The sequence below is a fragment of the Limanda limanda genome, chromosome 19 (genome assembly GCF_963576545.1).
Source record: "Limanda limanda chromosome 19, fLimLim1.1, whole genome shotgun sequence".
Classification (NCBI taxonomy): Eukaryota; Metazoa; Chordata; class Actinopteri; order Pleuronectiformes; family Pleuronectidae; genus Limanda; species Limanda limanda.
Window position 1 is genome coordinate 11,733,837 of NC_083654.1, and position 26,704 is coordinate 11,760,540.

Here is a 26,704-nt window from a genome sequence, read left to right on the forward strand (position 1 = left end):
GTCTGCTGATGTAGAGACATGTCACCAGCTGCTGGTGTCTACGTTTGACAGGATATCCTGGTTACAGAGGTGCAGCGAGAACTAGTGCGGCTTTGTCACAGAGAGAGAGAGGCCTGCTGAGCGGCCCAGCATGAATCACGCAGAGAGAACTCTCGACTTTAGAAGGTGCCGTGCTGAGTTCACGAAAAGTATCTGGCGCTTTGTGATTCCATTCTATGATCTTATGTTTCTTTCTTGTTATTGTGTATATTGTAGCATCTTGAGCCTCTTAGAGTTCCTGCCTGGGTTGAGTGCAGAAGACATATTTCTAAACCCTGACCTCAGCCTTCCCCCTTTTCCTTTTGTCTTCCTCCTTTATTTGTAGCTGTTTTGTCAGCCCTTTGTCTTCGAGCCAGCAGTTTCCTGTGTGTGTGTGTGTGTGTGTGTGTGTGTATGTGTGTTGGGGAACTGGGCATAACACAGAAGCATTTTCATCATCTCCTTCTGCCTTTTTGTTTTTTTGTCTTGACACTCTGGTGTGTTGTTGTGTTATTATTCTCTATGAGTAGCACTTGTGCACCTTGTAGATACTTCTGCAGTTTCAGGGTTGAAAAGAGAAACAAACCTTGTGATAAGATAGAAGTTAATATTAAACTAGAACGATACTCAGTGGAGCACATACCTCCACCAAGGCCCGTCAGAACCGGATTTTGGTTTCGATCTGCACCAAATTGCAAAGACACATAAATATCAGTCCCCTAAACGAGTCAGTTGATTCTCGAAGAGATTAAGGAAAATGTTTAAAAACACCTGATCTCACAATATTAAAGAAAGTGGAAGAAAATACATTTCTGGATCAACCCCCAGATTCAGATCCGCACTGAAATGTTCTGCCTTCTCCCTTGACCCAAATCCTTTCACCAAGTTTCATTGCAATCCGTCCATTAGTTTTTGCATAATCCTGCTAAATAACAAACAAATGCAGAAATAGAGCAGAGCTGATACAGTTGCATGAAAAAAATATTGTAACATCCACTATTGATTTCTGGATCATGAATGATTAAGTAATATTGAATAAAAGGGTTGTGGGAACCACTGTTCTATATGGACTTAGAGAGTGTGTGAGGTCACACCTCTCCTCTAGGCTGTAACATGACCACCTTGTGGCTCGTGTGTGTCTGTGTGTAGGTGTGTGAAGGCGTCACGCTCGGAGCAACAATAACTCGTGGTTCTCTGCACCCTGTCAGTGGTCTTTTGTCTCAGCTCTCAGATAAAGGATCAGACACACACAGATTCACACGCACTCTCTTACACATACCAGGGCCCCCGTGGCGAGGCGGGCCCTTTGTAGAGGCATCGGGTGAAGAGCCAGAATGGCTCCTTTTGAAATTCATTCCTCTGCATAGGTTAATACAGACACACCCACACGCAGATGTCTGCATATACGCCTGTATAGGTATGGAGTTTCTCTCCTATTTTTATTCGAGAGTACGGTTTCTCATTTTAGGAGCATTTCATGTTGAGGTGTTGTTGTGCTTTCCCTCAAATAACCAGATTTGCTGCTGAAAAATGGTTTGTCTCAGATGTGAACAACCTGTGCTTCAGTCTGAGTCCTTCTCCTCACACTCAGTTTCTTCTTCTATTTGCTCAGGGAAGTTATGCTCTCAGATTTCTGCATTTGTGAAATGACCCTGTCAAAAAGTGGCATCTAGCTGTGAAGTTGCATATTGCAAACTAATACCGAAGATGCACATTTGTATAAATCATATTTTTGTAGTCTTTGTGTTTTTTTGATATTAGAGTTCTTATTTAGTATCCCTCCATCTTATGTGAAAACTGACTCAGAATTCTGCAAAAATGTAACTCTATTATCCCCCTAGTTTAGGAGAACCTACTTTGTAAAAAAGCACAAGGTGGGATTTATGGCAGGACATTTGTATTAAACTGCTTTAGTCTTAGTTAGACGTGAGTTAACTGAGTGATTTCATCATGTAATCGACGGGTGCAGAGGTTCTGGAGGATCTCACTGTCTGAACTGTGTCGGGCCAGGCAGACGGCTTCAAATGAAGTGGCAATTAAATGCAAATGCCTGAGGTCATCTCCTAAAATTTAAACACTGGCAATTTAGGGAATGTGCCAACAAAGACTTTCCTTTATAAGCCTGAGGTTCATCAGGGTTGACATTGTAAAAAAACTGCTGCCTCATGTTCTCTCCCACCACCAGGGTTCCTGCTAAAAGGTCCCAGGAGGAGCAGAGTGAGAGAGGCTGCACTTTACTTTAGATCACATTCCCCTTGATATTCATGCCCTTCCTCTGTTTGTCTCCCCTCACCCCCTCACCCCCCCCCCCCTTTATCGCTCTATCAGCTATAGCGTTAATTAAAAGAACATCAAAGTGTAAAAAAGCAAATAGAGATCTTCATTTTTTATAATTTTCGAAAGGTTCCCATTAGAAGGTGGTGTTGATAGATTAATTAGCAGCTGGAAATAAAATATATTATATGAAGGGTGAAGGTGTCGAAACTAATGATTTGAGTTGTTTTCTCCAACCATTAGTTGCTTATCACTTACATGTATAGCTCTGGAAAAGTCGTTCTTCATCTCACTTCCAACACTTGCTTCTTTTCTGTCCTCTTGCGTGTTTTACTTTTGCCCTTTTATCTTAGTGTTTCTTCACTGGCTCTGTTTTGATTTTTTTTTTTTCTCATATCTTTCAAACCGTTTTCCTCCTCATTATCCGTCCTTATCTATGTCGTTTATTCTTTCAACTTTGTGAGGGGGCTGGAGCCAATCCCAGCAGACACTGGGTGACAGCCCGGCGTGTCGCAGGGCCAACACACTGAGACACATCGCATTCACACCTTCGTGGTCAAGTTAGAGATTCCAGTTTTGGACTTTCGCTGTACTTGCATGTTTGTGTTGTGTCATTGCACATGGAAAGTAACTCAGATTCAAACCAAGAACATTCTTGCTGTGAGGGCGACAGTGCAAACCACTGCACCACTAGTGCTGCCCTCTTCATTATACTTCTTCTAATATCTTTATTTCACTTTAACCTTCTACGCAACCTTCCTCTTTCATTTCCCACCTTCATCACTGCATCACCTGGGTTTCTTTCCCCCCCTCCTCCCTCCCCCCTCCACAGATGATGTGACCCTCAGATTAATCATCATGAATTATTGAGGTGAAACCCAGCACTCTTCTTCTCTTGCTGCCCAACAAATCACAGGACTTCTCTCCACCCCACCCTCCCCCTCTGTGTTACCTCTCCTCTTTCCCCTCTCTCCCCTGTTTATTGATGTTTTTGTTCTTGGCTTTCGACCTCTGGCAGCGGATCAGGTCGCAGGTTTCTGAGCGTAACACGAGATTTAGTTTATGTCCACTCTTTTGCAGTTAATCTGTTAGAATTATGGGCTACTGTAACTAAAACTAATCCCTGCAGCGGCACATCGCTCTCTGGTTACGGCAGGTGTTTGAAGACACATTGAACAATTACAACCATGCTGATCCGCTAGATCCAGTTAAACGAGTGGTTTGATGGTTTTGGCAACATGTTATTGCGTAAAGTGCAAAAGTGCAATTACACCAGCGGCCGGATCTTAAATGCCTGTTAAACCAATGATTGGACATAGTGTGGAAGCGACTGGTTGATGTTCTTTTTCATCATAATCTGGAAAGATAATTTGTTCTGTGGAGAAAAACACTTAGTAGAGGGGGAGAGATTGATGGAAGCAGAAGATGTCAGATAAAATAAATGCACGAGTAAGAGAGGAGAGGAAGGAAGCCAGGTCCCATCCTGCAAAACTGGCAGGAGCGTTCTCCTGGAAATGGAAAGAGATGGAGTGAGTTCTGTGTCCCGTTGGCCTGTTTAACCCTCTGGCAGAGGGAAGGATAAACCCAGCGCTCACTCGCACTCGCGCTGAACCAGGTTGCAGCAAATCACCTGCTCTGACGTGATGAGTTCTGACAGCAGCGAGCTCGATAACAAGGTTCCATTTACAGTGTGAGGAGGCTGCGATGAGATGCCAGAGCGACAGATTGATACGCAGGCCGTAGTAAACACTCTATGACGACATGTGGAGGATGCATGGAGACAAACACACGCCTGAGAAAGTCTGTTATTTGAAGCGTGTGTCGACTGCAGGAAAAACATGTTGATCCAATGGTTGCTGCTCATGGCGGTGTGTTGAACCGCTGTGTCTCTCAATTAGGTTTGAGACCATTTTCAAGGGATTTACGGTGGTGTGTGTGTGTGTGTGCCTGGTATGTGTGTGTGTTTCAGTCCAATCAATAAGCTTCAAGGCCGTCCATCTCTGAGTCATATAGTTCTCAGAAGATGATGACAAGGTGCTCGGAATACACACACACGCGCACACAGACACACACACACACTCGTTACTGGAAAACACAAACCCTTAGTCAAAAGGACAGTGACTTCACACACAGATTAGCTTTCCTATCTCCATTGTAAGGGATAATTCCTGTTTATTACAATTGGTGTCATTATTTTTCTGCTTCTCTCTGTTTGCATTGTTTTCACCAAATGAATTACTGAGATACGGGAATATTGAAGCATCGCTAATCACGAAAGCAGACTGGGCCAGAAAAACAAGCCATTAGACAGATATGTTAAACAAATTGATTTTGTCAGATTTTCAGAACCACATTATTTAGAGATAAAACTGAGAGTAAATCGTCTGAAATGTTAGGAAACGATCCGTCAGTGGCAGGGAAACTGTGTGCACAAAAACAAAAATTAAGAACCGAGGGTAAAAGTTGAACAAGTCAGAAGTTGGGTCGTTGATTTTAATTAAGAATTTAATCAATTCAATAATGATATATTTGTCTATGTTTGCTATATTTTCCACATCAATGCATTACATGGACAGGATCCCTAAATTGTTACTTTAAAGAATTGTGACCAGCAAACACCACCTGGTGGCTGGCTGCAGTATAGGTCATAAATCCCACCTCCTCCATGTTAGTGGGTGGTACTGAAAAGTCAAAATAGAGGCGTTAAGGTTTGTCACAAGTGTTTTTTGTCATTTAATTTAGTTATTATACCTCTGGTTCTAAATGCACAAGATGGCAGCGTACGGCTGGATTTCTGGATAGTGGGAGGGAATGGAGACGCGTCGTACATCTTTGTGTTCAGTCGATTCTTTCTAGCTGTAGCTGGAGGATTAAAATCTGTACACACAGCAGATGACTATTGTAAGGGTTGTGTTTGTGAGGCCCATTATTATCCCAACAGGGATTTAACAGGATGCTGCTGCTGTTGTTCTTTAAACGATACACGTTTGTTTCTTTAATTGCAATGTTTGCAGGATTGTGCTCATGTAGCTTTGTTTATCTGTCTTAGTGTTTTCTCCACATCTCATTCACCACCATGAGCTTTTCCTCCCCCTCTGTGTGAGGTTACAGAGGAGGGGGGAGGGGGGGGGGCACAGAGATGCACTGAAGTGCCTCAGAAAGTATTTAACATATGTTACTAAAGCACTATAATCCTCAATGAAAACACTCGTTCATGTTTCACTATTGAAATTCAAAGCAGAGGGTCGGATTGAGTCATTTTTGTGGAGCTGTGACAAACGTGACTTGACTATGACACGCACTTAGGAGAGAGAGAAAGAGAGAGAGGGGGAGACAGAGGGATGCATCCACATCTCCTGCTTTTGATGCAGCGGCTGCCATGGCAACGGGCCCTTGAATAAAGGCTATGTGGATTATTATGGGTTGACTCGCACACACATACACACATACATACAACGCCAGGCTGCTCTCATTACATATACTACAGTATCATTAACTTAATACCTGCTCATCAAACACAATCACACAGTAACTATGTCTGCACACTGTTTGTCCACATACACACACACACACACAAACACACAAACACATTAAATTACTCACTACTCTCTCTACATGCTGTATATATCGACACACATTTTCTTTCCTCAATACTTGTCCCCACAGGAATTAGTTTTAGCCAGTGTTGTTGCATTATGGATTGAGAATAAATATGTAAACAGGCTTCTTCACCAGGAATTAAGATGATCCAAGATTTCTAGACAGGCTGGATTGGTAAATCATTGATGCCTCCCTCAGTCAGTTTCGGGGGCATCGATGCTACATTTCCCACTTCATAACTGTGCAGTGGTGGGTTTCATTAGACCCCTGCAGACACACAAAGGTGCCTTTAACCAGATACCCCCCTGTGTGGGTTAGAGTAACTCTGATTCGGTATGTTTTTTTTCCCCCATCACATCCAGCTGGCTTATCTCAGAAAGCCACAAGGTTTCAGGTCAATCCAGCTGCCTGTTCCTCTGTCAGATATCGTGCTTTTTTGTGCTCTCTCAGGAGTCCTCTGCACAGGGACAGCAGCCAGGGAGGAGCCACCCAGGATTACAAGCTCAGTTCAGTGTAGTTACATGAGTGTGCGTGTGTGTGTTCACATGAAAGAGGCTTGAGTGCTTCAGAACTCGTTGCTGTCTGTATGAACCACGGTGCATGTGGTTGCAAATACAGATTCAGGGTCTTTTTGAGTGCTTCACTTGTGTGTATCTCATTAAAAGAAATAGAAAACAACAGCTTTAGCTACTTATGTTGTGAATATTTGTTATTTTGTTGATGTGCTCTGTTGGATGCAGCATCTATTCCACTTTTCCTGGTTAAAAGTTTTTTTTTTTAGCACCTTTTAAAACAGCCATTCTTCATGAAGAGGACAAATAGGCAAGGATACAAAACCTCAAAGACAAGAAGTAAAGAAAAAGTTAAAAGACCTTAGACCTTAGGAGGCACACACAGTCATTTGTCTCCAAATTAGAGCCATAACTACCAGGGTGATGTCATTGACCGATTTCATCAGATTAGATTAAAATATTTCAGGTTCACACTTCACAGTTTGTGTTTTGATGGATGTTTGTGTTCCTCGTGACGGATAAACCGACCTTAATGTGTAAATCTTTGTGGAATGCCGCTTTATTCCACCGCCTAGAGGGAAATTCTCTGGACTGACGGCTAAAGCTTCTCCTGCTGTATCTTGCATGCTCACCTGCTATTGTGGCATACGTGCTGCTACAACTCGTGAATGAGAGGGAGCTGCTTTTTGTGTTCAAATGTTACAACTCGTACGAAAAACAACTTTGAACCAGGGCGTCTGTACTCTTGAAGTTGTAGGAAGACGCTGCTGGGTGATTTGTGTGATTTGCGACTGCAGTTAAATGACTGAACCCGACTGAACAGCGCCGTACATTCTTAAAAACATAATGACTTTCCATCAACCCACTTACCTGCTGTGACCTCATTAGCAGATAATCTTCAATTTGAATCAATTTATTGAATTATCTGGCCCAGCAGCACGTGCAACTGCTCTGCACTGCAAATTAAATTGTGCAACGGCTGCAAATAAAATGGATCTTAGTGAACAAATACCGAAAATAAACAGTGTCTCCACTTGAGCTTGTATAAGTGGTGTTCGCTGGAATTTGCATGAAGAGCTAAGTTTTTAAGGTCAACAAGAGAGAGTGTTTGAGCTGTGGGCGATTCCTGTGGTTATCAGCAGTGGTTCTACAGACATTTGGCATTGTAGCCTGACCTCAGATATTTTTGGGGTGTGAAAATATATGAGTGCAGAGTGTACATCTCTATAAATAACAGTTAACCAGTGTAAGTAGGTTGACTCATTTCCTCTAAACCCTAAAATGATATGTGAGGGTGAATAATTGGTTTGAGCTGCTCACTTTAGTTGCTGCTGGAGTTATCAGTAGTTTATAAGCATTCCCCCGGGAGCTGTGCCAAACTCAGCTTTTATGTATTTTTCAGCTCTGTCACTTTTTCACCTTTACTCTTTAGTCTTGAATAATATTCTTAAAATGTTTAGAGGAAGCAAAGACCCATGTCTTTACTAATCATCCTCCTTTTCCCTTCACTCCTGTCCTGCAGGTTTGGATGAGACTCCTCCAGTGGTGGTGACAGAGGTGTGAGGCAGCGAGACGTTCACCGCCTCCCCTCACCCCCCCCCGGCAGCCATGCCGCCGCCGGCAGACATCGTCAAGGTGGCCATCGAGTGGCCGGGGGCCTTCCCCAAGCTCATGGAGATAGACCAGGTAGGTCTCTGAGGACCAAAAAACAAAAAAGACTTATTGCCAGCACACGTATGACAAACATTACTGTGTCTCTCTTCAAGCTAAAGTCTGTGATCATTAATTAGACCTAAAAACTGTGGTGTGTTTATTTAGGTCACAGATCTAGACTCACTCTTTTAATGACTTTGGTTTCATGGAAATGTTGACAGGAAAACACAATTACATTCGATAAGGAATTCAACGCTGGATTTGATTAAATCCCATCAAACTGCCTCAAGACAGCATAACAAATTCCTAAGATATTCCAGTAATTCACACAATATGTTTACTGGAATTCACGATCAAGATGCTTGACATGAATATCAGATTTTCAACTTCAGTGGAAAATTGATGGTATTATTTATCAATGTTTATCAATAGTGTCCAGCTTCGCGGCTCTAAACCATAGTAAGGAGGCCTCTGGATTTCCCTTTGCTGACTTCAGAATACTCTCAGGAAGTAAAGACATTTGCATGCAGGCACTTTATTTTTTAACCAAACACCCCCGGACCGAATAATACGGCCTTATATGCTGGGCCCTGAGCCAACCACGTTCTTTCCACAAGACTCAACTGTTTAAAAAACTCACCAACACCTGCTTTCATCTGGTTGTTGTCTGCAACGTGAACGGTAACAATCAGCATTCACTCCCGGGTCAGAATCTGCAGCAGTAGACAGAGGTTTTTATCGGCTCCAGTCGGCATCGATGGAAACTTGACACCCGGGTGAATGCACTCATTTGAAGGCAGAGTGCACTTTTTTCCCCGGACACACCAGGAAAAGAAAAAAACAACTATTTTTTTAGAAATGAGTCAATCGCGACAATTTTTTTGTATCTTTACCCACATTTTAAAAACCTGCATATACCCACTAACACTGGTGTAAAGGAGATGTCGTCACTCTTCTAGCACAGACACACCCCTCTCTCTTCCCAAACCAGTACGGTATAGGTCACACACACACCCTCCTGTTTGTAAATGTACGGGCCGGGCGAGTGACACTGTTCTGATTTCCCGATCGGCGGCTTTTAGAAGAGAGAACAGTGCGTTTCAGATCAATACGAATCCACAGAAAAAGGTGATAACTGTCGGTCAGCGAACGGCTGGATCTAACAAACACTGGATGACATTCTAATAAAAAAAGAATTAGCCCAAACAGTGACGAGACGGCCTCGTGTGTGTGAGGTGGGATAATCTGTTTACTGTTGCGTGGTTTGATACAGTGTGTGTGCGTGTGTGTGTGCGTGACTCATGGACGGACTAATGATTGTACAAGCTATGAGTCACCGTGGCAACTGGAGCCATGATTGCCCTTCTCAATGGATGAACCACTGAATGAAACACTGAACACCAGAGGACATGTGCTTCTGGGTTTTCTGTAAACACTGGAGTGTCGATTTTTTGGATGTAGCGTGTGTATTTAATGCCTCTTTTTCTGCTGTTTGAATAGTAAAACGTCTTCACTTCTTTAAACCCACCTCTCCTCCTCTCCTTCCTCCGCTCTCCTCTAATTGTCTCCCCCCATCCTGTCATCTTCCTCTTGTTTCTCCTATCTGTCGCCTCCTCCTCCTTTGCCCTCTTTGCTTTCGCTCTCGTTCTTCCCCCCTCACTCCTCCTCCCTGTCTTTTGTCGTATCTGTGAAACTTGCCCTGTGCCTCCTCTTCCTCCTCTTGTGCTCCGCCGTCAAATACCCACCTCCTCCTCCTCCTCCTCCTCCTCCTCCTCCTCCTCCTCCTCCTCCTCCTCCTCCTCCTCCTCCTCCTCCTCCTCCTCCTCCTCCTCCTCCTCCTCCTCCTCCTCCTCCTCCTCCTCCTCCTCCCTCTTCATCTCCTCTGTACAATAGGCCCTGCAGCAGCATATGGCTGTCTGAGTCATGCGATAGGAAGTGGGCTTCGGCTGCTCTCGCTGTCTTGAGACCCAGAAAGCGCGCGTGTGTGTGTGTCTGTTTGCAAGAATATCAATTTGTGTGTGTATTTTTTGTTTGTTTACGAGGGTGTGTGGGTGTGTTTTTGTGGCAACATGCATACTTGTTACTATTAAAGTGTGTGTGTGTGTGTGTGCCTGTGTGCTGACAGCTGTGTATATGTGTACTTGTGCCCATTTGTATATGGGTATCTGTGTGTGTATTTTTGTGCCTGCGTTCCTCGGTGCCTTGTTGTGTTAAGGTGCAGCTGTTTCCCTCTGTGTTTGTGTATCTGCATAAATCTCACGCCGATTTCCCTCTTTCCAAACATCCTCGGCGCCTTATAGGCACACAAGTACAAGATCTGTGCAGTGTAGTGTGTAAATTGGTGCGAGCGCAGACAATTTCAATAGCACTCTAGTGTTGTTGGTTGTCAGAAATGCAATAACAGGGTAGGACAAGGTGATTGTGTGTGTGTATGTGTGTTTGTATGTGTGTGTGTGGTGAGATGAGTGATTAGAGAAATGTTTGCTCGTAGAGAAAAAAGATTTTCTAACTAGCATGAGGATTCCAGCAGAAACAAACGGGAGTCAAACTGAAGGTGTATTGTAAAGCAGCAGTTAGGTTATAGATGGAATTGTCATTATATACTTAAATGGTTATAGAAATATCTGATAAACACATTCTTAGATCCTGCATTAAATGTTTTTTGGCCTCTTGCAGCCATGGAAACAAGCTGTAGATGCAACGCTGACATGCTATCGACTTTTGAGATGTTTCGTTGATAAAGCAAACTTAGCAGAAAATTGCTTGGTTACATTTCTATCCATGTTGATATTAGTCCATTACTCCCCCCTGAGGTCAAAATCTGGCTCTATTTCTGATAAATGCTCCACTGTGTTACCAGCTCTTCTTAACTTCATCTGTAGTACTAAGGTGTACATGTCTATAATCGGAATCTTGTATAAGAGAGTTTGAACTTGGATAAAATAAGCAAAATCTGGCTCTATAAGCATAATTAAGAATTAAGTAACCATCTTAAAAAAATAAAAATCCAACCAACTGTTTGCAAGGGGAAAGAAACACTTCTCTCAAGTGGAGCACTTAATGGAATAATAATACCACATAAACACAAATTAAATTAGTTTATAATGAAAAAAAAAGACCCAAGGTTTTGCACTTGTAAAATAGAAGCCAGGCGTTTTGTTTCTTTCAGAAAACTTCAACTTATATTTACCTTTTTTTCCCCCTTTTATTTTGGATCTAAATCAGCAGATTAAAGGGCAGAATTAAGGGAGCAGATATCATAACTTAAACAAAACTTTGCACATGTGGTAAAAGATTATTACCTCTTTATATTATGAGTTAAAGCTCCACATGTTTAAATGTATTAGTTTATTAATAATACATGTCCAAAGTGGATGAAGCTTTGATGAGAGGAGGAATGGCTCAGAGCAAGGCACTAGGGGTTTCATATCCTTTTAAGATATTGCAGAGATTTAACTGTTTCTTTGATGGGTTGAGCATATTAATAGTTTCCTCATGAAAACGAAAGAAAGAAATATAAAACATTTAGAGTTAAATCCTGGATTTTCCAAGTGGTATTCAGGCTCTTGAACGTTTGTAAGATAGTGTGTGATGCTGAATCAGTATATTTTTCTTATATATTGTAATATCATATATGTTTTTTCCATTTCGTGTCTGTTTTTAAATTTTAGCTACACAATTTATCCTTTGAAAATGTCCTTGAATGTCTTTTTGCAACTCATAGATGTTGTTTCGCACATTACACATACATACACACATTTTTAAAGTTCCTCATTTTCCTCCACTCCTCTTTCTCTTTGTTCTTCGCTCTCCTGCCCCCTCCACTCTTCCTCTCCCTGTTTGCGCTGTTGCTTTTCTTTCATCTTATGTAATTTTCTTAATTTTTTACACTGTTTCATCTTTTGTTCCCTCTTTTGTTCTCGTATCAGCCCACCTTCCTTCTCTGTCACCCCCTGTCTTTCCCTCCCTGTCATACAACACCCCCCCCCCCCCGCCGCCTCATCCTGCCACCATCACTTCTCTCTGTAAATCCTCATCACCACAGCTTGTGCTCTTTGAAGCAGCTTCTCTCTCTCTCTCTTCTGCTCTGACTGCAGGAAAGCAGTGATAGAGAGCCGTCATATAAACCACAATGCTCTGTACAATGTTACAGATGCTCGCCAAATTGCTGTCTATACATGTGCACGGTTAGAACTGTGTGGTTTTATGCACATGCCGGTGCCTGTGTGCTATGAAAAGACTGTGGGGTTCAGTCCGGCTCTAAACTGGATTTGTGGATAAGACTCCTGGGCCAGTAAATGGAGCAACACTGGTGAAAATCCTGATCTCTATCATGGTTCTAGCTCCGAAAATGTATTTAAATGCATTTGTCTATGTCCCATAATGCAACTAAAACACATTCATCAGGCCCTTCCTACCTAATGTGTTAACACCTAAACTCCTCACCTCCTCACATTGGGAATCCTCCTCCAAATTCCCAGTAGACATGTGCCACTTGTTTTCACAGCCTGAATATTCTCTGTCTGAGTAAACTGACCTTCACATTTAAAATAGGTAGGAAAGTCCCTTTAAAGAAAAATATGAATGTCCTTCATTCAGAATTTCACAGGAGCCAAAGCACAGACTCGTCAAGCAAGATGTATTTTTAGTGTTACAGGAAAATGGAGCATTATGGTGAGAATTCATGACAGACTCTTTTTATTAATATATTAACACAGCAACATAATGCAACTGTTATAGACAGTCAGTATCAAGCGTTGGGCATTTAATGGGCAAATTGGTTCATCCACTTGTTTGATCATTTAATGACATATTTCCAAATTTAAATTGGGAAACTTTTGATTTCATTTTAGTTATTAAATACTGAGCTCATTTCCTATACTGTTAAGTGAAAAAACTGCAACTTGCCCTACTGCAAGGTATAGTTTATACAGTAAAATGCAGTGAATGCAGAGTAAGATTAACGATATATTACTATATAAATATAAATGCTATAAACAAAAGTTCCGCTTCCACCACAGAATATCAGTGTCACCGATGCAGAAAGCGTTCCACGAACAGTAATAGTGAATGAAATAGTGCAACAGACACGGTCAGTGCTTCCACATCAGCAGTTGTACAGCAAGATAAATACAGGCTCCTGTAGAACAGTGGCTCATTGTGCCAGTCCGGTAATATAAAGTGATTGCAGCTCACTCTTGAGTTGCCTGTTGTTTTAGGAACTCTACTTTTGACCCTGGACTAAATGTAGCTTTGCCTTTCTCCACAGAAAAAGCCTCTCTCAGCCATCATTAAAGAAGTGTGTGAAGGGTGAGTCTGCATTTTCTGTTTCCAATGTGTGTGTGTACATTAATTAAAGAATAAAACTTCCTGTAAAAGTCACCCTCCATCTCTTATCTGTGCTTTAATCTTGCTAGCTGTATTTTACAGAAGACGTTTTCACAAGCAATGAAATGTTTTCTCCCCATCCAATGGCTTTTAGGTGGTCCTTGGGGAACCATGAAAACTTTGCTCTGCAGATCGCTGACGCAACAAATTTTTACATCACAGAAAAGGTTTGCCTTTGTGCTTTTTCTCCAGACAGTCAAATATATTCATAAAAAACTTCCTTTCTAACTTCTGCTTTTATCTTCGTAACCCTCCCCAGAATCGCAATGACATCAAGAACGGCTCGATCCTGCGCTTGACCACCTCTCCTGTAAGTTCTATTCCTTTTTATATGAAAAGACTTTCAGGGTGAATGCACAGATGAAGATAAAGGTCTTTCCTCTCCAGTACCAGACCGCTGTCCAGCTCCATGAGCGGATCCAGTCCTCCAGCATGGACGCCAAGCTGGAGTCTCTGAAGGACCTGGCCAACGCGTCCCGTGACATCACCTTCGCCCAGGAGTTCATCAACCTGGACGGCATCTCCCTGCTCACACAGATGGTGGAGAGTGGGACAGAGTAAGTCAACTGTCCGTCCATCTCCTCTCGTCTCCATCTCTGCACTGTTGTCCACTTCACAGACGTTTTCTGACTAACCAGGGATTAGTTACAGCAATGCGTCTTTACACGACCCAGGTCCATTATAGGTTTAACTGTCAGGTTGAGCTTTGACCATATTCTGTGGTCGTTGCACTGTGCATTCTGAAGTTCAGTCTCGTCATTTTTATGTTCTTATATTCCTCATGTTTCTTATACCAAGGTCAGACTTCAATAGTCATTAGATCGCTGCAGATTAACATAGCAATTTGCGACTCCCATTAAACGCCAATAATGGTATGATTTGTTCTGTCTAGCTCTAAAACAAATAAGCTAGCTCGGTAATAAAGTGTGGCAGGCAAAAGTTTCCTTCAGTTTCCTATCGAAATATGTCAGGAACAACTTATCCCATAAAACACAAGTAGCTTGACCCGTCCAACCACAGATTGTTCTGTCTCCATGTAGAATGTGTGTGACTGGACAGTTTACGCGTCTACGCCACAGCTACACTGGATCCACAGTACAATACCTTTTAAACCCTCTATCACACTAAAGGTGTCATCCATGAGTATCACAGCCCAAAAGAGAAGAATCAGCTTTTATTATAGCTGTAGGACATGCCCATGGGCTCCTGCCCGTCTTCTTTGTTGAGCGTGACACTGATATTACAGTCAACTGAGAAGAGAGCTCTGCACTGGTCTCTGTCTGTTCAGGGTCTGTGCACGCCTCCGTGTGTGTGCGTGTGTGTGTGTTTGTCTGCGTGCGTGTGTATGTGTATGTTGACGGGGGTGGCGGTCCCTGGAGACCGTCTCAACCGAAGGTTACAGGCAGGACATTTTTCGCTGAGGCAGAATTTCTCAGCCGTGATGCCAGGAGGAAGTGTGTGTGTGTGTGTCTGTGCATGAATGCTTGTGTGTGTGTGTGCGTGTGTGTGTGTGCCAGGAGCATTCTTTGTGAATACAAGGATCCGGCCAGCCAGAGTCAAAACCCAGATGAGAGCTGCTGTGGGAGTGTAAAAACGCACACACACGCACATGCACACACACGGTTCAAACTGGCAGGGAGGGCAGCGGCCGCCAGCCGCCCGGGTCGCTCGCGTTTTCCGCCTCATGCAATTCTCATTATTCATCCTTTTTCCCAGTGAAAGAAAAGATGGATTGAAGAGTAATTTGCATAACAACTTTGCTCTAAAACCACACACTGACACAAGGTCAAGGGGTCAGTAAGAAAACCCAAAACACTTTACACAGCTGCACATCGATAGACTTAACGTGCACAGTGTCTTAGTCTGCGTCTTTTATAAAGTTTCACGCCCCCCCCCGGGCATTTAAAATCTCTTGCTCAGCAGAAACCACGTCTCCTGTTTCTGCGTATTATCAGACCACACCTCTAGCATAACGCTCACTTCTACAATTTTGAAGCGAGTCATTTAAGTCTCTTCTCTGTTTCTGCATGAAACAAATGAGCAGATATTTGACCCAGTTTGATCTCCCAGTGAGCGAGGTGCCATCACAGCAGCACCGGTCTTGACTCCACTCGGCTCTCGGCTCTTTCGTTAAATGCGGTTTTTATGCATCAGTTATTCAGGGCTGGAGAGCTTAAAAGTATGTGTCCGTGCGTAGGTGCACAAGTGTGTGTGTGTGTGATAGAGATATCAGTGTCTGACACATACACACACACTCATTGGTTTTCCTGACAACCAACCTGGTGAGCGGTAACTGTTCAAGAGGCCCGGTGCTGACGACTCTGTGATTCCATGCCTCTGCCAGAGATTCTGTATTCATGTGGAACTCGGTTCTGCGTTTCCTGCCAACACCCGCTCCACAAGGCGTAGGCAGATATCGCCCTCTACTGACTAAAATAAGAAACAACTGTTGAGAATGCATCATGAAGCTTCAACCAGCTTATTATTATTTTTTAGATAATTAAAAACAATATGATTTACAAAATACCATCACACTAGTAATCTTACCATCTTGAGCTGTTACCAATTTACAATATGAAATGGGTTCAATGATAAGTATAACAAGTGACACAAAGAACACAAATAACAAGGAAATAGATAATAAATGAATATATAAATATTGACCAAAAGTTACCAAATAGTGAACAAGATGAGGGCGCAGCATATCGAATTTTCTTAAAGATGAATGATTCAGAACATCTCTAATCCATTGATTAAAAGTTGGAGGAAGAATTTGTTTCCATTTTAACAGAAGTACATGGGCGTGGTCATGCATACAGGAATGCAAAGCAGGTCAAAGTTCACCAAGGTTGAGCTCCACGTGAAGCCATGTTGCGATTTGCTTCGCTACAGGAAGTGAATGTTTTATTCAATTCCTTGCTTGCACAGATTTGGTAATGAGGTGAAGGTTCACCGTTGAAATATTGATGTATTTGGGCCCTTAGTTTTCTGGGCAGCAGCAAACTCAGCCATCTCATTAAGTGTTTTTATTTTCGAGATAAATAATGGAAAGAGGCATTTTATGTCTTGTTTTAAAGGGAAAGTTCTCTTAAAAGAAGAAGCACATTGTCTCACTGACATATTGATACGAAACCATTCAGTTAATTTTGGTTGTAATTGCCAAAGTTTGAAGATTTTTGTATCTCTGCTGTGAGTTTTGCCGTCACATCAATACCGCGGATGTGAACATAATTTAGTTTAGAAAATTCACAGAAAAAAACGCTTTTATAAAATTCGAAGGCTTTGAGAAAAGCTTTCCTGCACATTTCTCCTGGGTTAGACCATTTCAGTTGTGTTCATCAGTTAGTCTCTGCACGTGAAAGCTGTCTGTTCCGTGGGCTACGCAGAATGACAGGGAAGATTCTGACACGTCTTTGTTTGTCCCATTGTCCCTTTATTTGTGTGTGATTTAATTACTGCAGCATTTCATCCATGATATATAAATCCATATCAGCAAGTGGTTATAGAACTTGTTGTCCATCTAGACATTTGAAATATTAAATTAAAGGGTTGTTAAATTAATGTCTGTGCATTTTCATCTCCACCTAAGCTTCAATGTGAATTTAGGTTTTGCAGCAAACTGCTTCTTCATCTGTTTCTGCTTGGCGTGCTCTCAGCATCTGGGTAAACTCACTGGTTCAAGGAGTTTACTATAAGTCAGTTTATGAAAGTAAAATATTGACATTAAATTGAACTTGTGTCTTATTTGTACAGTAAGAAATAATGTTTTTGTTTTTTACCTTGTCAACCAGCTGTGATGTGTGTTGTTCCCTGCTCAGTGCTGACACCTAAAGGTTGTCGGGTGTTTTGTTTCCCAACTGTGACGCCAAAGTTTCTTGAATCTTTTCAGGCGCTATCAGAAACTACAGAAGATTATGAAGCCATGGTAAGGCTCCCCACCCCCCCATACCCCAACCCTCCGGCCGGGTAACGTCATTGGCTCTCTGCTCTTCCTAACCTGCTGACCGAGTCTGCATGATTAAGACTCTGGCCCCACTACCTTATGGGAAATAATTTCTACGTGTATACCACTTAAAGGCTCCGATGCCAGAATCTGTGTGGTACTTGTTTGTTTTTTTTGCATGTGGTTTTGGGCAACAGAATTTTTTAAGTCGACTTCTTTAATATTCGACTTAACTGATAGAAGACTAAGATTTATTGATCTAAAACAAAAAAATTTACTAAATTAAGAAAACTCATTGTAAAGTAAAAGTTAATCTGTAGCATTACTTCTTGTGTAAGTCAATGCTTACCGTGAAATAAATCTTGGTTTTCTTTACAACACGGTACTCAGGGGTTGAGGGGAAATTTCTCTGGGACTCACTGGGAGCCACTTTTTCCCTCTTCATCATTATGAGCTGATGGAAAATCAGCAAACCATCCAGGTTCTCTTTTCTCCGTCCGCCTTTAATGATCTATCCACTAATATCAGTGTTCTGCTCTTCCATGTAGCGTCCAGTAGTTTAACCACAGTGTGTCACCTCAGTGCCTAGTGCCATCTGCAAAACGCCTCTTCGTCCTTCAGCTGTCGGTTACTAATTGTCCATTTGACTGTTTACTAATCACCTCCCACACGGCACACTTACCCATGATGCTCTCTGTCGATCCATATGTGGCAATAGTAGGTCACGTTCAACAAGATTTTAATTTACAGTGTTACTGGTAAAATCCATCAATTGATTAAATTCTGAATTTAGTTTAGATTTTATTTTAAGATGCAGTTTTTGTCAGAATCTTTTTACTGTTGTTAGATTATAGCAAGTTATACAATTTAATTAAAACAGTAACAACATGAAACAATCTTGAACAGATACACACTTCAGCACAAGTTGAAAACACAGTTCTGCAATTCCAAATTTGAGCAGTAGATGTCAGTGTTGTAAAACCAATCCATCAAGTCATTCAGTACTAAGTATTAATACAAACTTGCATTAACGGAGCAGTTTTCAACACGTCAGCTAGAATAACTTTTATTTTTAGATTTTTTTTAACATAACCTGTCTGCCAGTGAAAAACTTTTTTAATATTTGATTAAAGTTCCTCCATTTTTCATTAAGTACTTCCCGCTGTAATATGTCTTGATGTAACAGACATTTAATAATGTGTTCCCTGCTTTGGCCTCCTGCGACTCCTGCAGCGTGATTTATTTCTCCCTGTATTTCTGTAACTGCATGACTTCATTCTATAATGTAGCTTTCTGGTCCTGATTGAACGCCACCCTGTGCTGCTGGGCTCCTGCTGGCCCCCCCGAAGGCCCCTGCTGTTTCCATGAGGACACTCTGTCTGCGCTGCATCGCAAACCTTCTCCCCCCATTTTCTTGCTCTCTCTCTGTCTGTTTGATTTTCTCTCTCTTCAGCGAGCCTGGTCGCAGCATTGAACTTCTGTTGTTTTTGTCCTCTGTCCTCTTCCTCTCCTCCACCACCTCTCTCTTTGTCTCTCGCTGATCGCTCATTCCTCGTTATGTTCCCGGCCATCTGGGCTTTGCTGCTATACACTGCTCCAGGCCATCTGCTACAGAGAAGTTTCCTATGGTTTGTGTGTGTCCCTGTGTCGTCTCGTAGTTTTGGCGACCTGCTGTCCTTCACTCTGACGGCCTTTGTGGAGCTGATGGACCATGGCATCGTCTCCTGGGACACTTTCTCTGTGGCCTTCATCAAGAAGGTCAGCCAGGGAAATGACTCATTCAGTAACAGGGCTGGGGTTTGACACGGACATAGTGCTGCTGTTCAATTACACTATATTAGCTGGAAATTATTGATTTAACACACACACACGTTGGTTTTGACGCCGTCTATAATAAAAGCTCCCTGGTCAAGTTACATTACAATGTGTGTACGTGTGTAATCGTTACATCGGTGTATAACTTACACTAGAGTCATCGCCGGTATATTAACACAACTGTTCTTTACAACCCATCAGCTAAATAGAGCTCTTGCAGTCATATTATCCCAAATTAATAATGCACAACACATAACCCATTACAGTTGACTTGGTTTAGCTTTGCATGGTTTCCCCCTAGGGCTGCAGGATGAGGCCAAAACAATATATCACAATTAAAATGTTCATATCTGCCGCTATCGATAATTATCACGATATATAGTTTGTGATATTTCTATTGATGAAGTCTATATTGCGATAATTGATATTGTTTTATTACCCAGACTCGTTATTACATCAGATTTCAGAACATGCTAAAAACACAAATCCACAATTAACTTATAATGTGCTTTTCCAGGCTCCCAAAGTATTTTAATTGTCCCTTGTTGCATCTCTGTGTCTCTTAAGCATTACTGCTGATAAATGATTCTGACCTCTGTGCCGTCTCCCTTCATCTCTCCTGCACCGTCCCTTCTGCAGATTGCCGGCTACGTGAACAAGTCGGCGATGGACACGGCCGTGCTGCAGCGCTCCCTGGCCATCCTGGAGTCCATGGTGCTCAACAGTCAAGATCTGTACCACAAGGTGGCGCAGGAGATCACCATCGGACAGCTCATCCCGCACCTTCAGGGGTAAGCAGGTGGAGCGGTGGACTGCGTGAAGTTGATTCATTTATTGTAATTTATCAGAGTCATTCGCACGGGGATGAGTGCATTCGAAACCACTTGTGCTGACAATAATTAATTGCTTGTTTTCGTAATTAATATTCCTAATTGTGCTGCTGTTTAATTACAGGACTGATCAGGACATACAGACCTACACCATCGCTGTCATCAACGCTCTGTTCCTCAAAGCCCCTGAGGAGAAGAGACAGGTGAGACCCCCGTGTGCACACGCATCATTCTCACACTATACTGACTGTGTTTGTCATTTCATGATGCAGCGAGCAGTACTTCACTTTATCATCAGCGTTTTGTACTGTTACAGAGTACCTACTATATGTGTGTGTGTGTGTGTGATGGTGTGTGTGTCTGTAACACACTCGCAGTGTAGTGCAACAGTAACATCCAGCCGTGAAGTACCGATAAAAGCACCACTCATCTTTCTTTCCTCTCCCCTCTGCAGAAGTGATGTTTTAGTTCCACCATGCTCTCATTCCTCCACTCATCTCCCCTTCCTCTCTCTCTCTCTGCCGCTCCCTCACCGATGTCACATGCCCTGTAGCTAATCACATGATTTCTTGCCTCGGCACCGTCGGGTCCTGGGATGTGCCTCGGCATTAATAATGAATGGGCCAACCCACAGTATTCGTCCCATGCAGCATACAAAGCTGCAAAGACATGGCATGCAAAATAAGCGACAATGCACGACTGTATACAAACTTAGGTGGAGACAATTTGACAAAGGTCAGATCAGATAAATGATGTTGGCTGGATTGAACTTTATTAGGTTGTCTTATGTGACAGGTGAACAATTTCTTTCTCAAGTACAGGACTTTTGGTAAAATGTTTAACAGCTACAACGACAGCTTGTTCTATTTCTGCAGGGAGGCAGTTTTACAATGAGATGCTGATCATGTCATGTTTTTTTTTTTTTTACACGGAGACAGATTACAGATGCCACATTTTAAATAGGAGTTCTGGAATTTTTCATCCTGCAGCTCTGTGTTCATAAATGTATTTGTGCAAATGAACAGCACTTTCAGAATCGTCCAGAAGATCATCTTTGACAGCAGCTGTCATACGTCAGCAGTGGCCACAGTGCAATCTTATGGGGTAACTGCGAAAGTCCAGGAAATATCCATTTTAAGTACTTTTTTCAAGTTGTTATTCTGGGTCGTTGCTAACAGTATGACAACACAGCAGTTGCCCCATAAGACTACATCGCAGTTAACGCCATCATGTCCTGGCTGTCAGCCGAGGCTACTGAACAGATTCCGGAATTTTTTTTCTGAAAGAACCATGAAATGTACACAGGCACAATTATAAACATAGTACTGGAAAATACCGGAATTTGCCTTTAAGGTCCCAGAAGCGAGTGACACCATCTTAGTTCTCAGATAGATGACATGTGTGTGTGTGTTCGGTTTTTGTGATACCGCGTCGTTTCAGTTATTATTATGGTCGCCCACTCTCTCACTTTTCTGCTGACTCGGTTGCCCCTTCACCCCCACCCACCCTCCTTCCTTCCTTCCAAAAGCTGCACCGCTGACAAATACTCGTTTTTTTCTTTTTTTTACCTCCCGTCAGACTCGCTCGTTCTTTTTTCCACATTCATTCACTCACCCTCTCTGTCTCTCTGTCTCTGACTTTGTTTCCTCACTGCACACGATATGGTAGTTTGATGAGCACATTGTGGACATCCTAAATTGTCCCCTGACAGTAAGTGCACCCTTGATTAGCACACCTTGTAGTTTGCACTGTAGATGTAGTTAATGCATTAAGTAATCCCCCCCCCCCCCCTCCTTTTAAGATTAAGTTCTCCTTTGGGATGGCTTCCTTATTATTTCATGACCTGTCACTGCAGACTCAGCCGTGTGCCGTGACTACTTTATTTTTGTTTTTTTTTGCCCATATTCTTTTTTTTTTTAACATAGAGAACCCCTGAAAAGTCATTTATTGCTGACATATTGTTGTTTCTCACCACACCCCCCCCCACCATTCTCTCACTCTCCAGCTATATATATATATATATTTATGTATTTATCTATATGTGAATTTGTATTCTTTTCTCCCCCTTGTCTTTCTCCCTCTATAGGAGATGGCCCATATTCTTGCCCAGAAACAGCTGCGCTCCATCATTCTCAGTGTAAGTGTAACAACTTCTCTTCCTCTCCAGTGTAAGTCTATCGTCCTTCTGATGCCTTTCAGACCTGGTATCAACATCCGTGATGATCAGCCCTGAGTACAGGTTTGAACGCCCCTAAATTCGCCTGAGATCCAATCACTCAGACCTTATTCGTGGGGGGGGCTGGGCTCTCAGGACGGATGTTCATACCTGGTCGGAACCAGGCCTCTCCCCGTCTGTTTCTGTGTTTGTTTCTGTATGTCTGTCTCTCCCTGTGTTGATCTTTGTCTCTCTGTCTGTCTCGCACTCTCTGTTTGTTTTCGTCTCTCTGTCTGTCTCACACTCTCTGTTAATCTTTGTCTCTGTGTCTCTCTGTTTGTCTCTCTCTCTCTCTGTTTATCTCTGTCTGTCTCGCTATCTCTGTCCCTCTCTCTCTGTTTATCTTTGTCTCTGTCCGTCTCTCTCTGTGTTTATCTTTGTCTCTCTCTGTTTGTCCCTCCGTCTGTCTCGCTCTCTTTGTCCCTCTCTCTTTTTATCTGTGTCTCTCTGTTTGTCTTTCTCTCTCTGTTTATCTCTGTCTGTCTCGCTATCTCTGTCCCTCTCTCTCTGTTTATCTTTGTCTCTGTCCGTCTCTCTCTCTGTTTATCTTTGTCTCTCTCTGTTTGTCCCTCCGTCTGTATCGCTCTCTCTGTCCCTATCTCTTTTTTATCTGTGTCTCTCTGTTTGTCTCTCTCTCTCTCTGTTTATCTCCGTCTGTCTCGCTATCTCTGTCCCTCTCTCTCTGTTTATCTTTGTCTCTGTCTGTCTCTCTCTGTGTTTATCTATGTCTCTCTCTGTTTGTCCCTCCGTCTGTCCCGCTCTCCTTGTCCCTCCCTCTCTTTTTATCTTCCTCTCTCTGTCTCTCTCCCTTTGTCTCGCTGTGTTCGTCTCTGTCTCTCTGTGTTTGTCTTTGTCTCCCTACCTCTGGTTTTATGCTTCTGCACCAGTGTGATATCGGAGAGGAAAATGAAACCTGCCACTCCTGCCTCTGTCTCACCTCCCTGCTTATTATCTCCTGTTCTCTCTTTCTCACACCTTCTCTCTTTTCCCTCGTTCATCCTCTCCCTCGTGTTAACTCTCATGTCTCCCTCTCTTCTGCCTTCGTCTGACTTGGGCTTCCTAATCCTCATTATTCACTCCCAAATCCTCTTATTCTTCTTTGTTATCTCTCACCGTCCTCCTCCAAAATCCATGTCTCGCCTCTCCGACCTTAAAACCCGTCCTCTCTCCTTCACCTTTTCTTTGCACATCCGACACCTCTGTCTTACATTCTCCCGTCCCGCCTCCTCTCCCCTCCTCTCTTTGTCCTTCACACCGTGCAGAACGTGATCCGGAGCCCCACGCCCATCAACGATGAGATGGCCCACCAGCTGTATGTGCTGCAGGTGCTCACCTTCAACCTGCTGGAGGACCGCATGATGACAAAGATGGATCCCCAGGACCAGGTGGGGACTGGGAACAGGGCACAAGTTGGTGTGGATAAATGAGGGAATGCTGGAAGGGTAAAGAGGGGAATGTCATTTCACAGATATGTTAGTGAATTCTATCATGGAAGTTCATATGAATACACAATATATAAAGATATTTACAATACTGTATGAAATATATAGTAAATAACAAAAGAAAATAAAGGAATCTTTATTAGGTAACATTTTAACATAAATGCACTTAAAGTAAAAGCTTTTGTACTTTTCTCATTATATTTTATCGGCAAACCAATAAATATATCTAACCCCACAAAATGTCAGTAACAGTGTATATATATTACATATCAGTAGATGGGGTACAATAGAGGTATATCAGGCTTTGGCCATGATTGTTATTAGGATCAATTTACTGTTATTTTTTGTCTTTTCATGAGATTTTTGTTGCCAGTAAGAAAAATCGAGAATGCCACCAGACTTTTCAAATCAAAAGTACGAATGTCAAAATGATAAGTATTCAGGACACGTTTGTCCAGCCTAGTTCAGCCAACGCAGCACAAGTAACTTTATTACAAAAAAACTCCTTGCAGGTATACGAGGAACAATTCCCAAAAAGAGAAAAGTGTTTCTCACAGAGGGATCCCGCAGCAGGACAGCATGCTACACCTGCCAGGAGTAAACAATCATTCATCTTTTATTCAACAGCTTGTGGGCAGTTTGGCCCTGATCCGGCCAGATTTCAAAGAAATAAAAAACCTTACTATAGGTCTGGCCAAGGAATGTAAACAGTTGAGAGACATGGCTGCTGGCCAGGCAGCCTTGGGCACTGCAAGACCCCAGACAGTGGAGATGAGACTGATTCCTAAATTACAACCTGTTGAAAGGATGAGAAGACGGATGGAGTTATGAGCAGCACTTTAATATTCTTCTCTGCGTGTGCAGGCTCAGAGGGACATCATCTTTGAGCTGCGGAGAATTGCCTTCGACGTGGAGTGTGAGCCCAACAACAGTGGCAGCATTGAGAAGCGCAAGTCCATGTACACCCGCGACTACAAGAAGCTCGGCTTTATTGTAAGTTTGTGTTTGAGAAAACCTCAAACTACTGATACTGAACACACACACACACACACACAAACACACACACAGGACTCAAGAGGGAGATCAGCAAGGAAAACAAACACTGTCTGACCACAATGGAGACAGATAATTGGACATAATTGTCCTTCACTTTAAAGTGAAGTTTGTATGTGTGTGTGTGTGTGTGCGCGTGTGCGTGCGTGTGTTTTTGTGTGGTATTACTCATGTTGTGGGGACCATAGAGACGTGTGTGTGCGTGTCTTAGTGGTCTAACTGTAGCATAACAACTAAACTGGCTTGCTGTGAGCTCACATTTGTCTCAAGGCTCTTCCCGTCCACACTCCCACTGCAGAGTGTTCAGTTAAGATAAGGACAATTGGACGGCCGCGTCTCCATCAGTGTAGAGAAAAACCCTAAAACCCTAAAATCCTCCTTAGCCTGCTTTTCATGCTAGATAGCACACACACAATACACACTCACACGCACACATAGTGTATACAAAGACATCTGCAAGCCATAATTTGTAATCATCCAAAAAGACCTTATCACATGCGAAAATAATTGATTTTCCTTTAAGTGCCTTCAGGTGTTTTAAGTGGGGACTGCTGCACACGCTGGACTATCTTTACATGGGTCCATATGAGAGTGAGGGTATTGGTCTGTTTTCGTTTGGAGCCTCTCAGTCCGCTTCATGTCAGGCAGAGTTACAAAACTGATGAGCCAGATCCTCCAGTCCTCTCTTTATCCTCTGCTCCCTCCTCTTCCTCCTCTTCCTCCCGCTTTTCCTTTGCAACATCCCGTCTCACCTTTTACTCTCAAGATCCTCTACAGAGTGATGAGTGTGCAAATATATCCATTCTGTTAACTGAAGGTGGAATAAGGATAACGTATGTACTGTGCAGTCTGTATCTGTATATACCTGTGTGTGTGTGTGTGTGTGTGTGTGTGTGTGTGTGTGTGTGTGTGTGTGTGTGTGTGTGTGTGTGTGTGTGTGTGTGTGTGTGTGTGTGTGTGTGTGTGTGTGTGTGTGTGTGTGTGTGTGTGTGTGTGTGTGTGTGCTATAAATCATATACAGTACACTTTCCAATTTTCTATACATAATAATAATAATAAACTTGTTTCATGATTCAATCATTTTTATGAAAATAAAACCACGCACATGTTTCACTCCAATGCAGTTGAGGAAAAAAAGAGCATGTTCTTCCGATGTTACCCAAAAGAACAAAGCATTAAAAAAAGATATTGTAGTATTGTGTTCAAGTGAATGTCTCCCCCGTCTGTCTCTCTCTGTCTCTCTCTCAGAACCATGTGAATCCAGCTGTGGACTTCACCCAGATCCCTCCAGGCATGCTGGCTCTGGATAACATGCTGTACTTTGCCAGACATCACCAGGACGCCTACATCAGGGTAAGAATGCTCGCACACTTTCATGTGCGGTCATGCCCCATGTAGACACACCGACACACACACTGACACACACACTGCCCTCACCATTTTTTATCATTTCTCCTTGTCACCTCCGCCTCCTCACAAACTTCCTTCCCCCCGGCTCCTTCGCTTGTGTCTAGTTTTTGGCTGAAACACAAATTTTCTTTCAGCAAAAATGGAATTTCATGAGGTTGCTCAGCCCAGACAATAGAACTGATTTAATTTCTTCCAGTGTCAGTCAGTCATTTTTACACTGACAGTCAGCAGGATTGCTTTGGTTAATAGACTTGTGATTGACCTCAACTGCTGTCTTTAATAGGATGTTAGCATAGACTGAACATAAAGGATGGACGACACGTCTCCACTTCCTCCCGCTATCTCGAAGTGAAACCAAAATATCTCAGACACCAGGGGTAGATCCAGGGGCGGGGCCAGGGGGGGGCAGCGGAAATCGTATGGGCCCCTTAAGTCATGTCCATGGTAGCATGCTCGACCAATCGCTAGTCAGTCTTAACTGTCAATAGTGATGTGTCAGCCCGTTTACATAGCATTGTATATAAGGTACTAAATAGACACTACATGTGCTA

At 42.7% G+C, this 26,704-nt stretch overlaps 1 protein-coding gene across 2 annotated transcripts in view; it reads left to right on the top strand.

The window, feature by feature from the left end:
• Window positions 1-26,704, top strand: part of elmo1 (engulfment and cell motility 1 (ced-12 homolog, C. elegans)) — a 102,471-nt gene that overhangs the window by 29,560 nt on the left and 46,207 nt on the right. For both annotated transcript variants that reach the window (XM_061092668.1, XM_061092667.1), the window contains exons 2-14: window positions 7,927-8,090; window positions 13,327-13,367; window positions 13,540-13,612; window positions 13,705-13,755; window positions 13,833-14,002; window positions 17,335-17,370; window positions 19,047-19,146; window positions 19,843-19,994; window positions 20,158-20,236; window positions 22,120-22,170; window positions 23,511-23,633; window positions 24,555-24,683; window positions 25,992-26,096. In XM_061092668.1, the coding sequence (XP_060948651.1) occupies window positions 8,013-8,090; window positions 13,327-13,367; window positions 13,540-13,612; window positions 13,705-13,755; window positions 13,833-14,002; window positions 17,335-17,370; window positions 19,047-19,146; window positions 19,843-19,994; window positions 20,158-20,236; window positions 22,120-22,170; window positions 23,511-23,633; window positions 24,555-24,683; window positions 25,992-26,096 (1,188 nt within the window). In that variant the 5' untranslated portion in view covers window positions 7,927-8,012. The remainder of the gene's footprint in view (window positions 1-7,926; window positions 8,091-13,326; window positions 13,368-13,539; window positions 13,613-13,704; window positions 13,756-13,832; window positions 14,003-17,334; window positions 17,371-19,046; window positions 19,147-19,842; window positions 19,995-20,157; window positions 20,237-22,119; window positions 22,171-23,510; window positions 23,634-24,554; window positions 24,684-25,991; window positions 26,097-26,704) is intronic.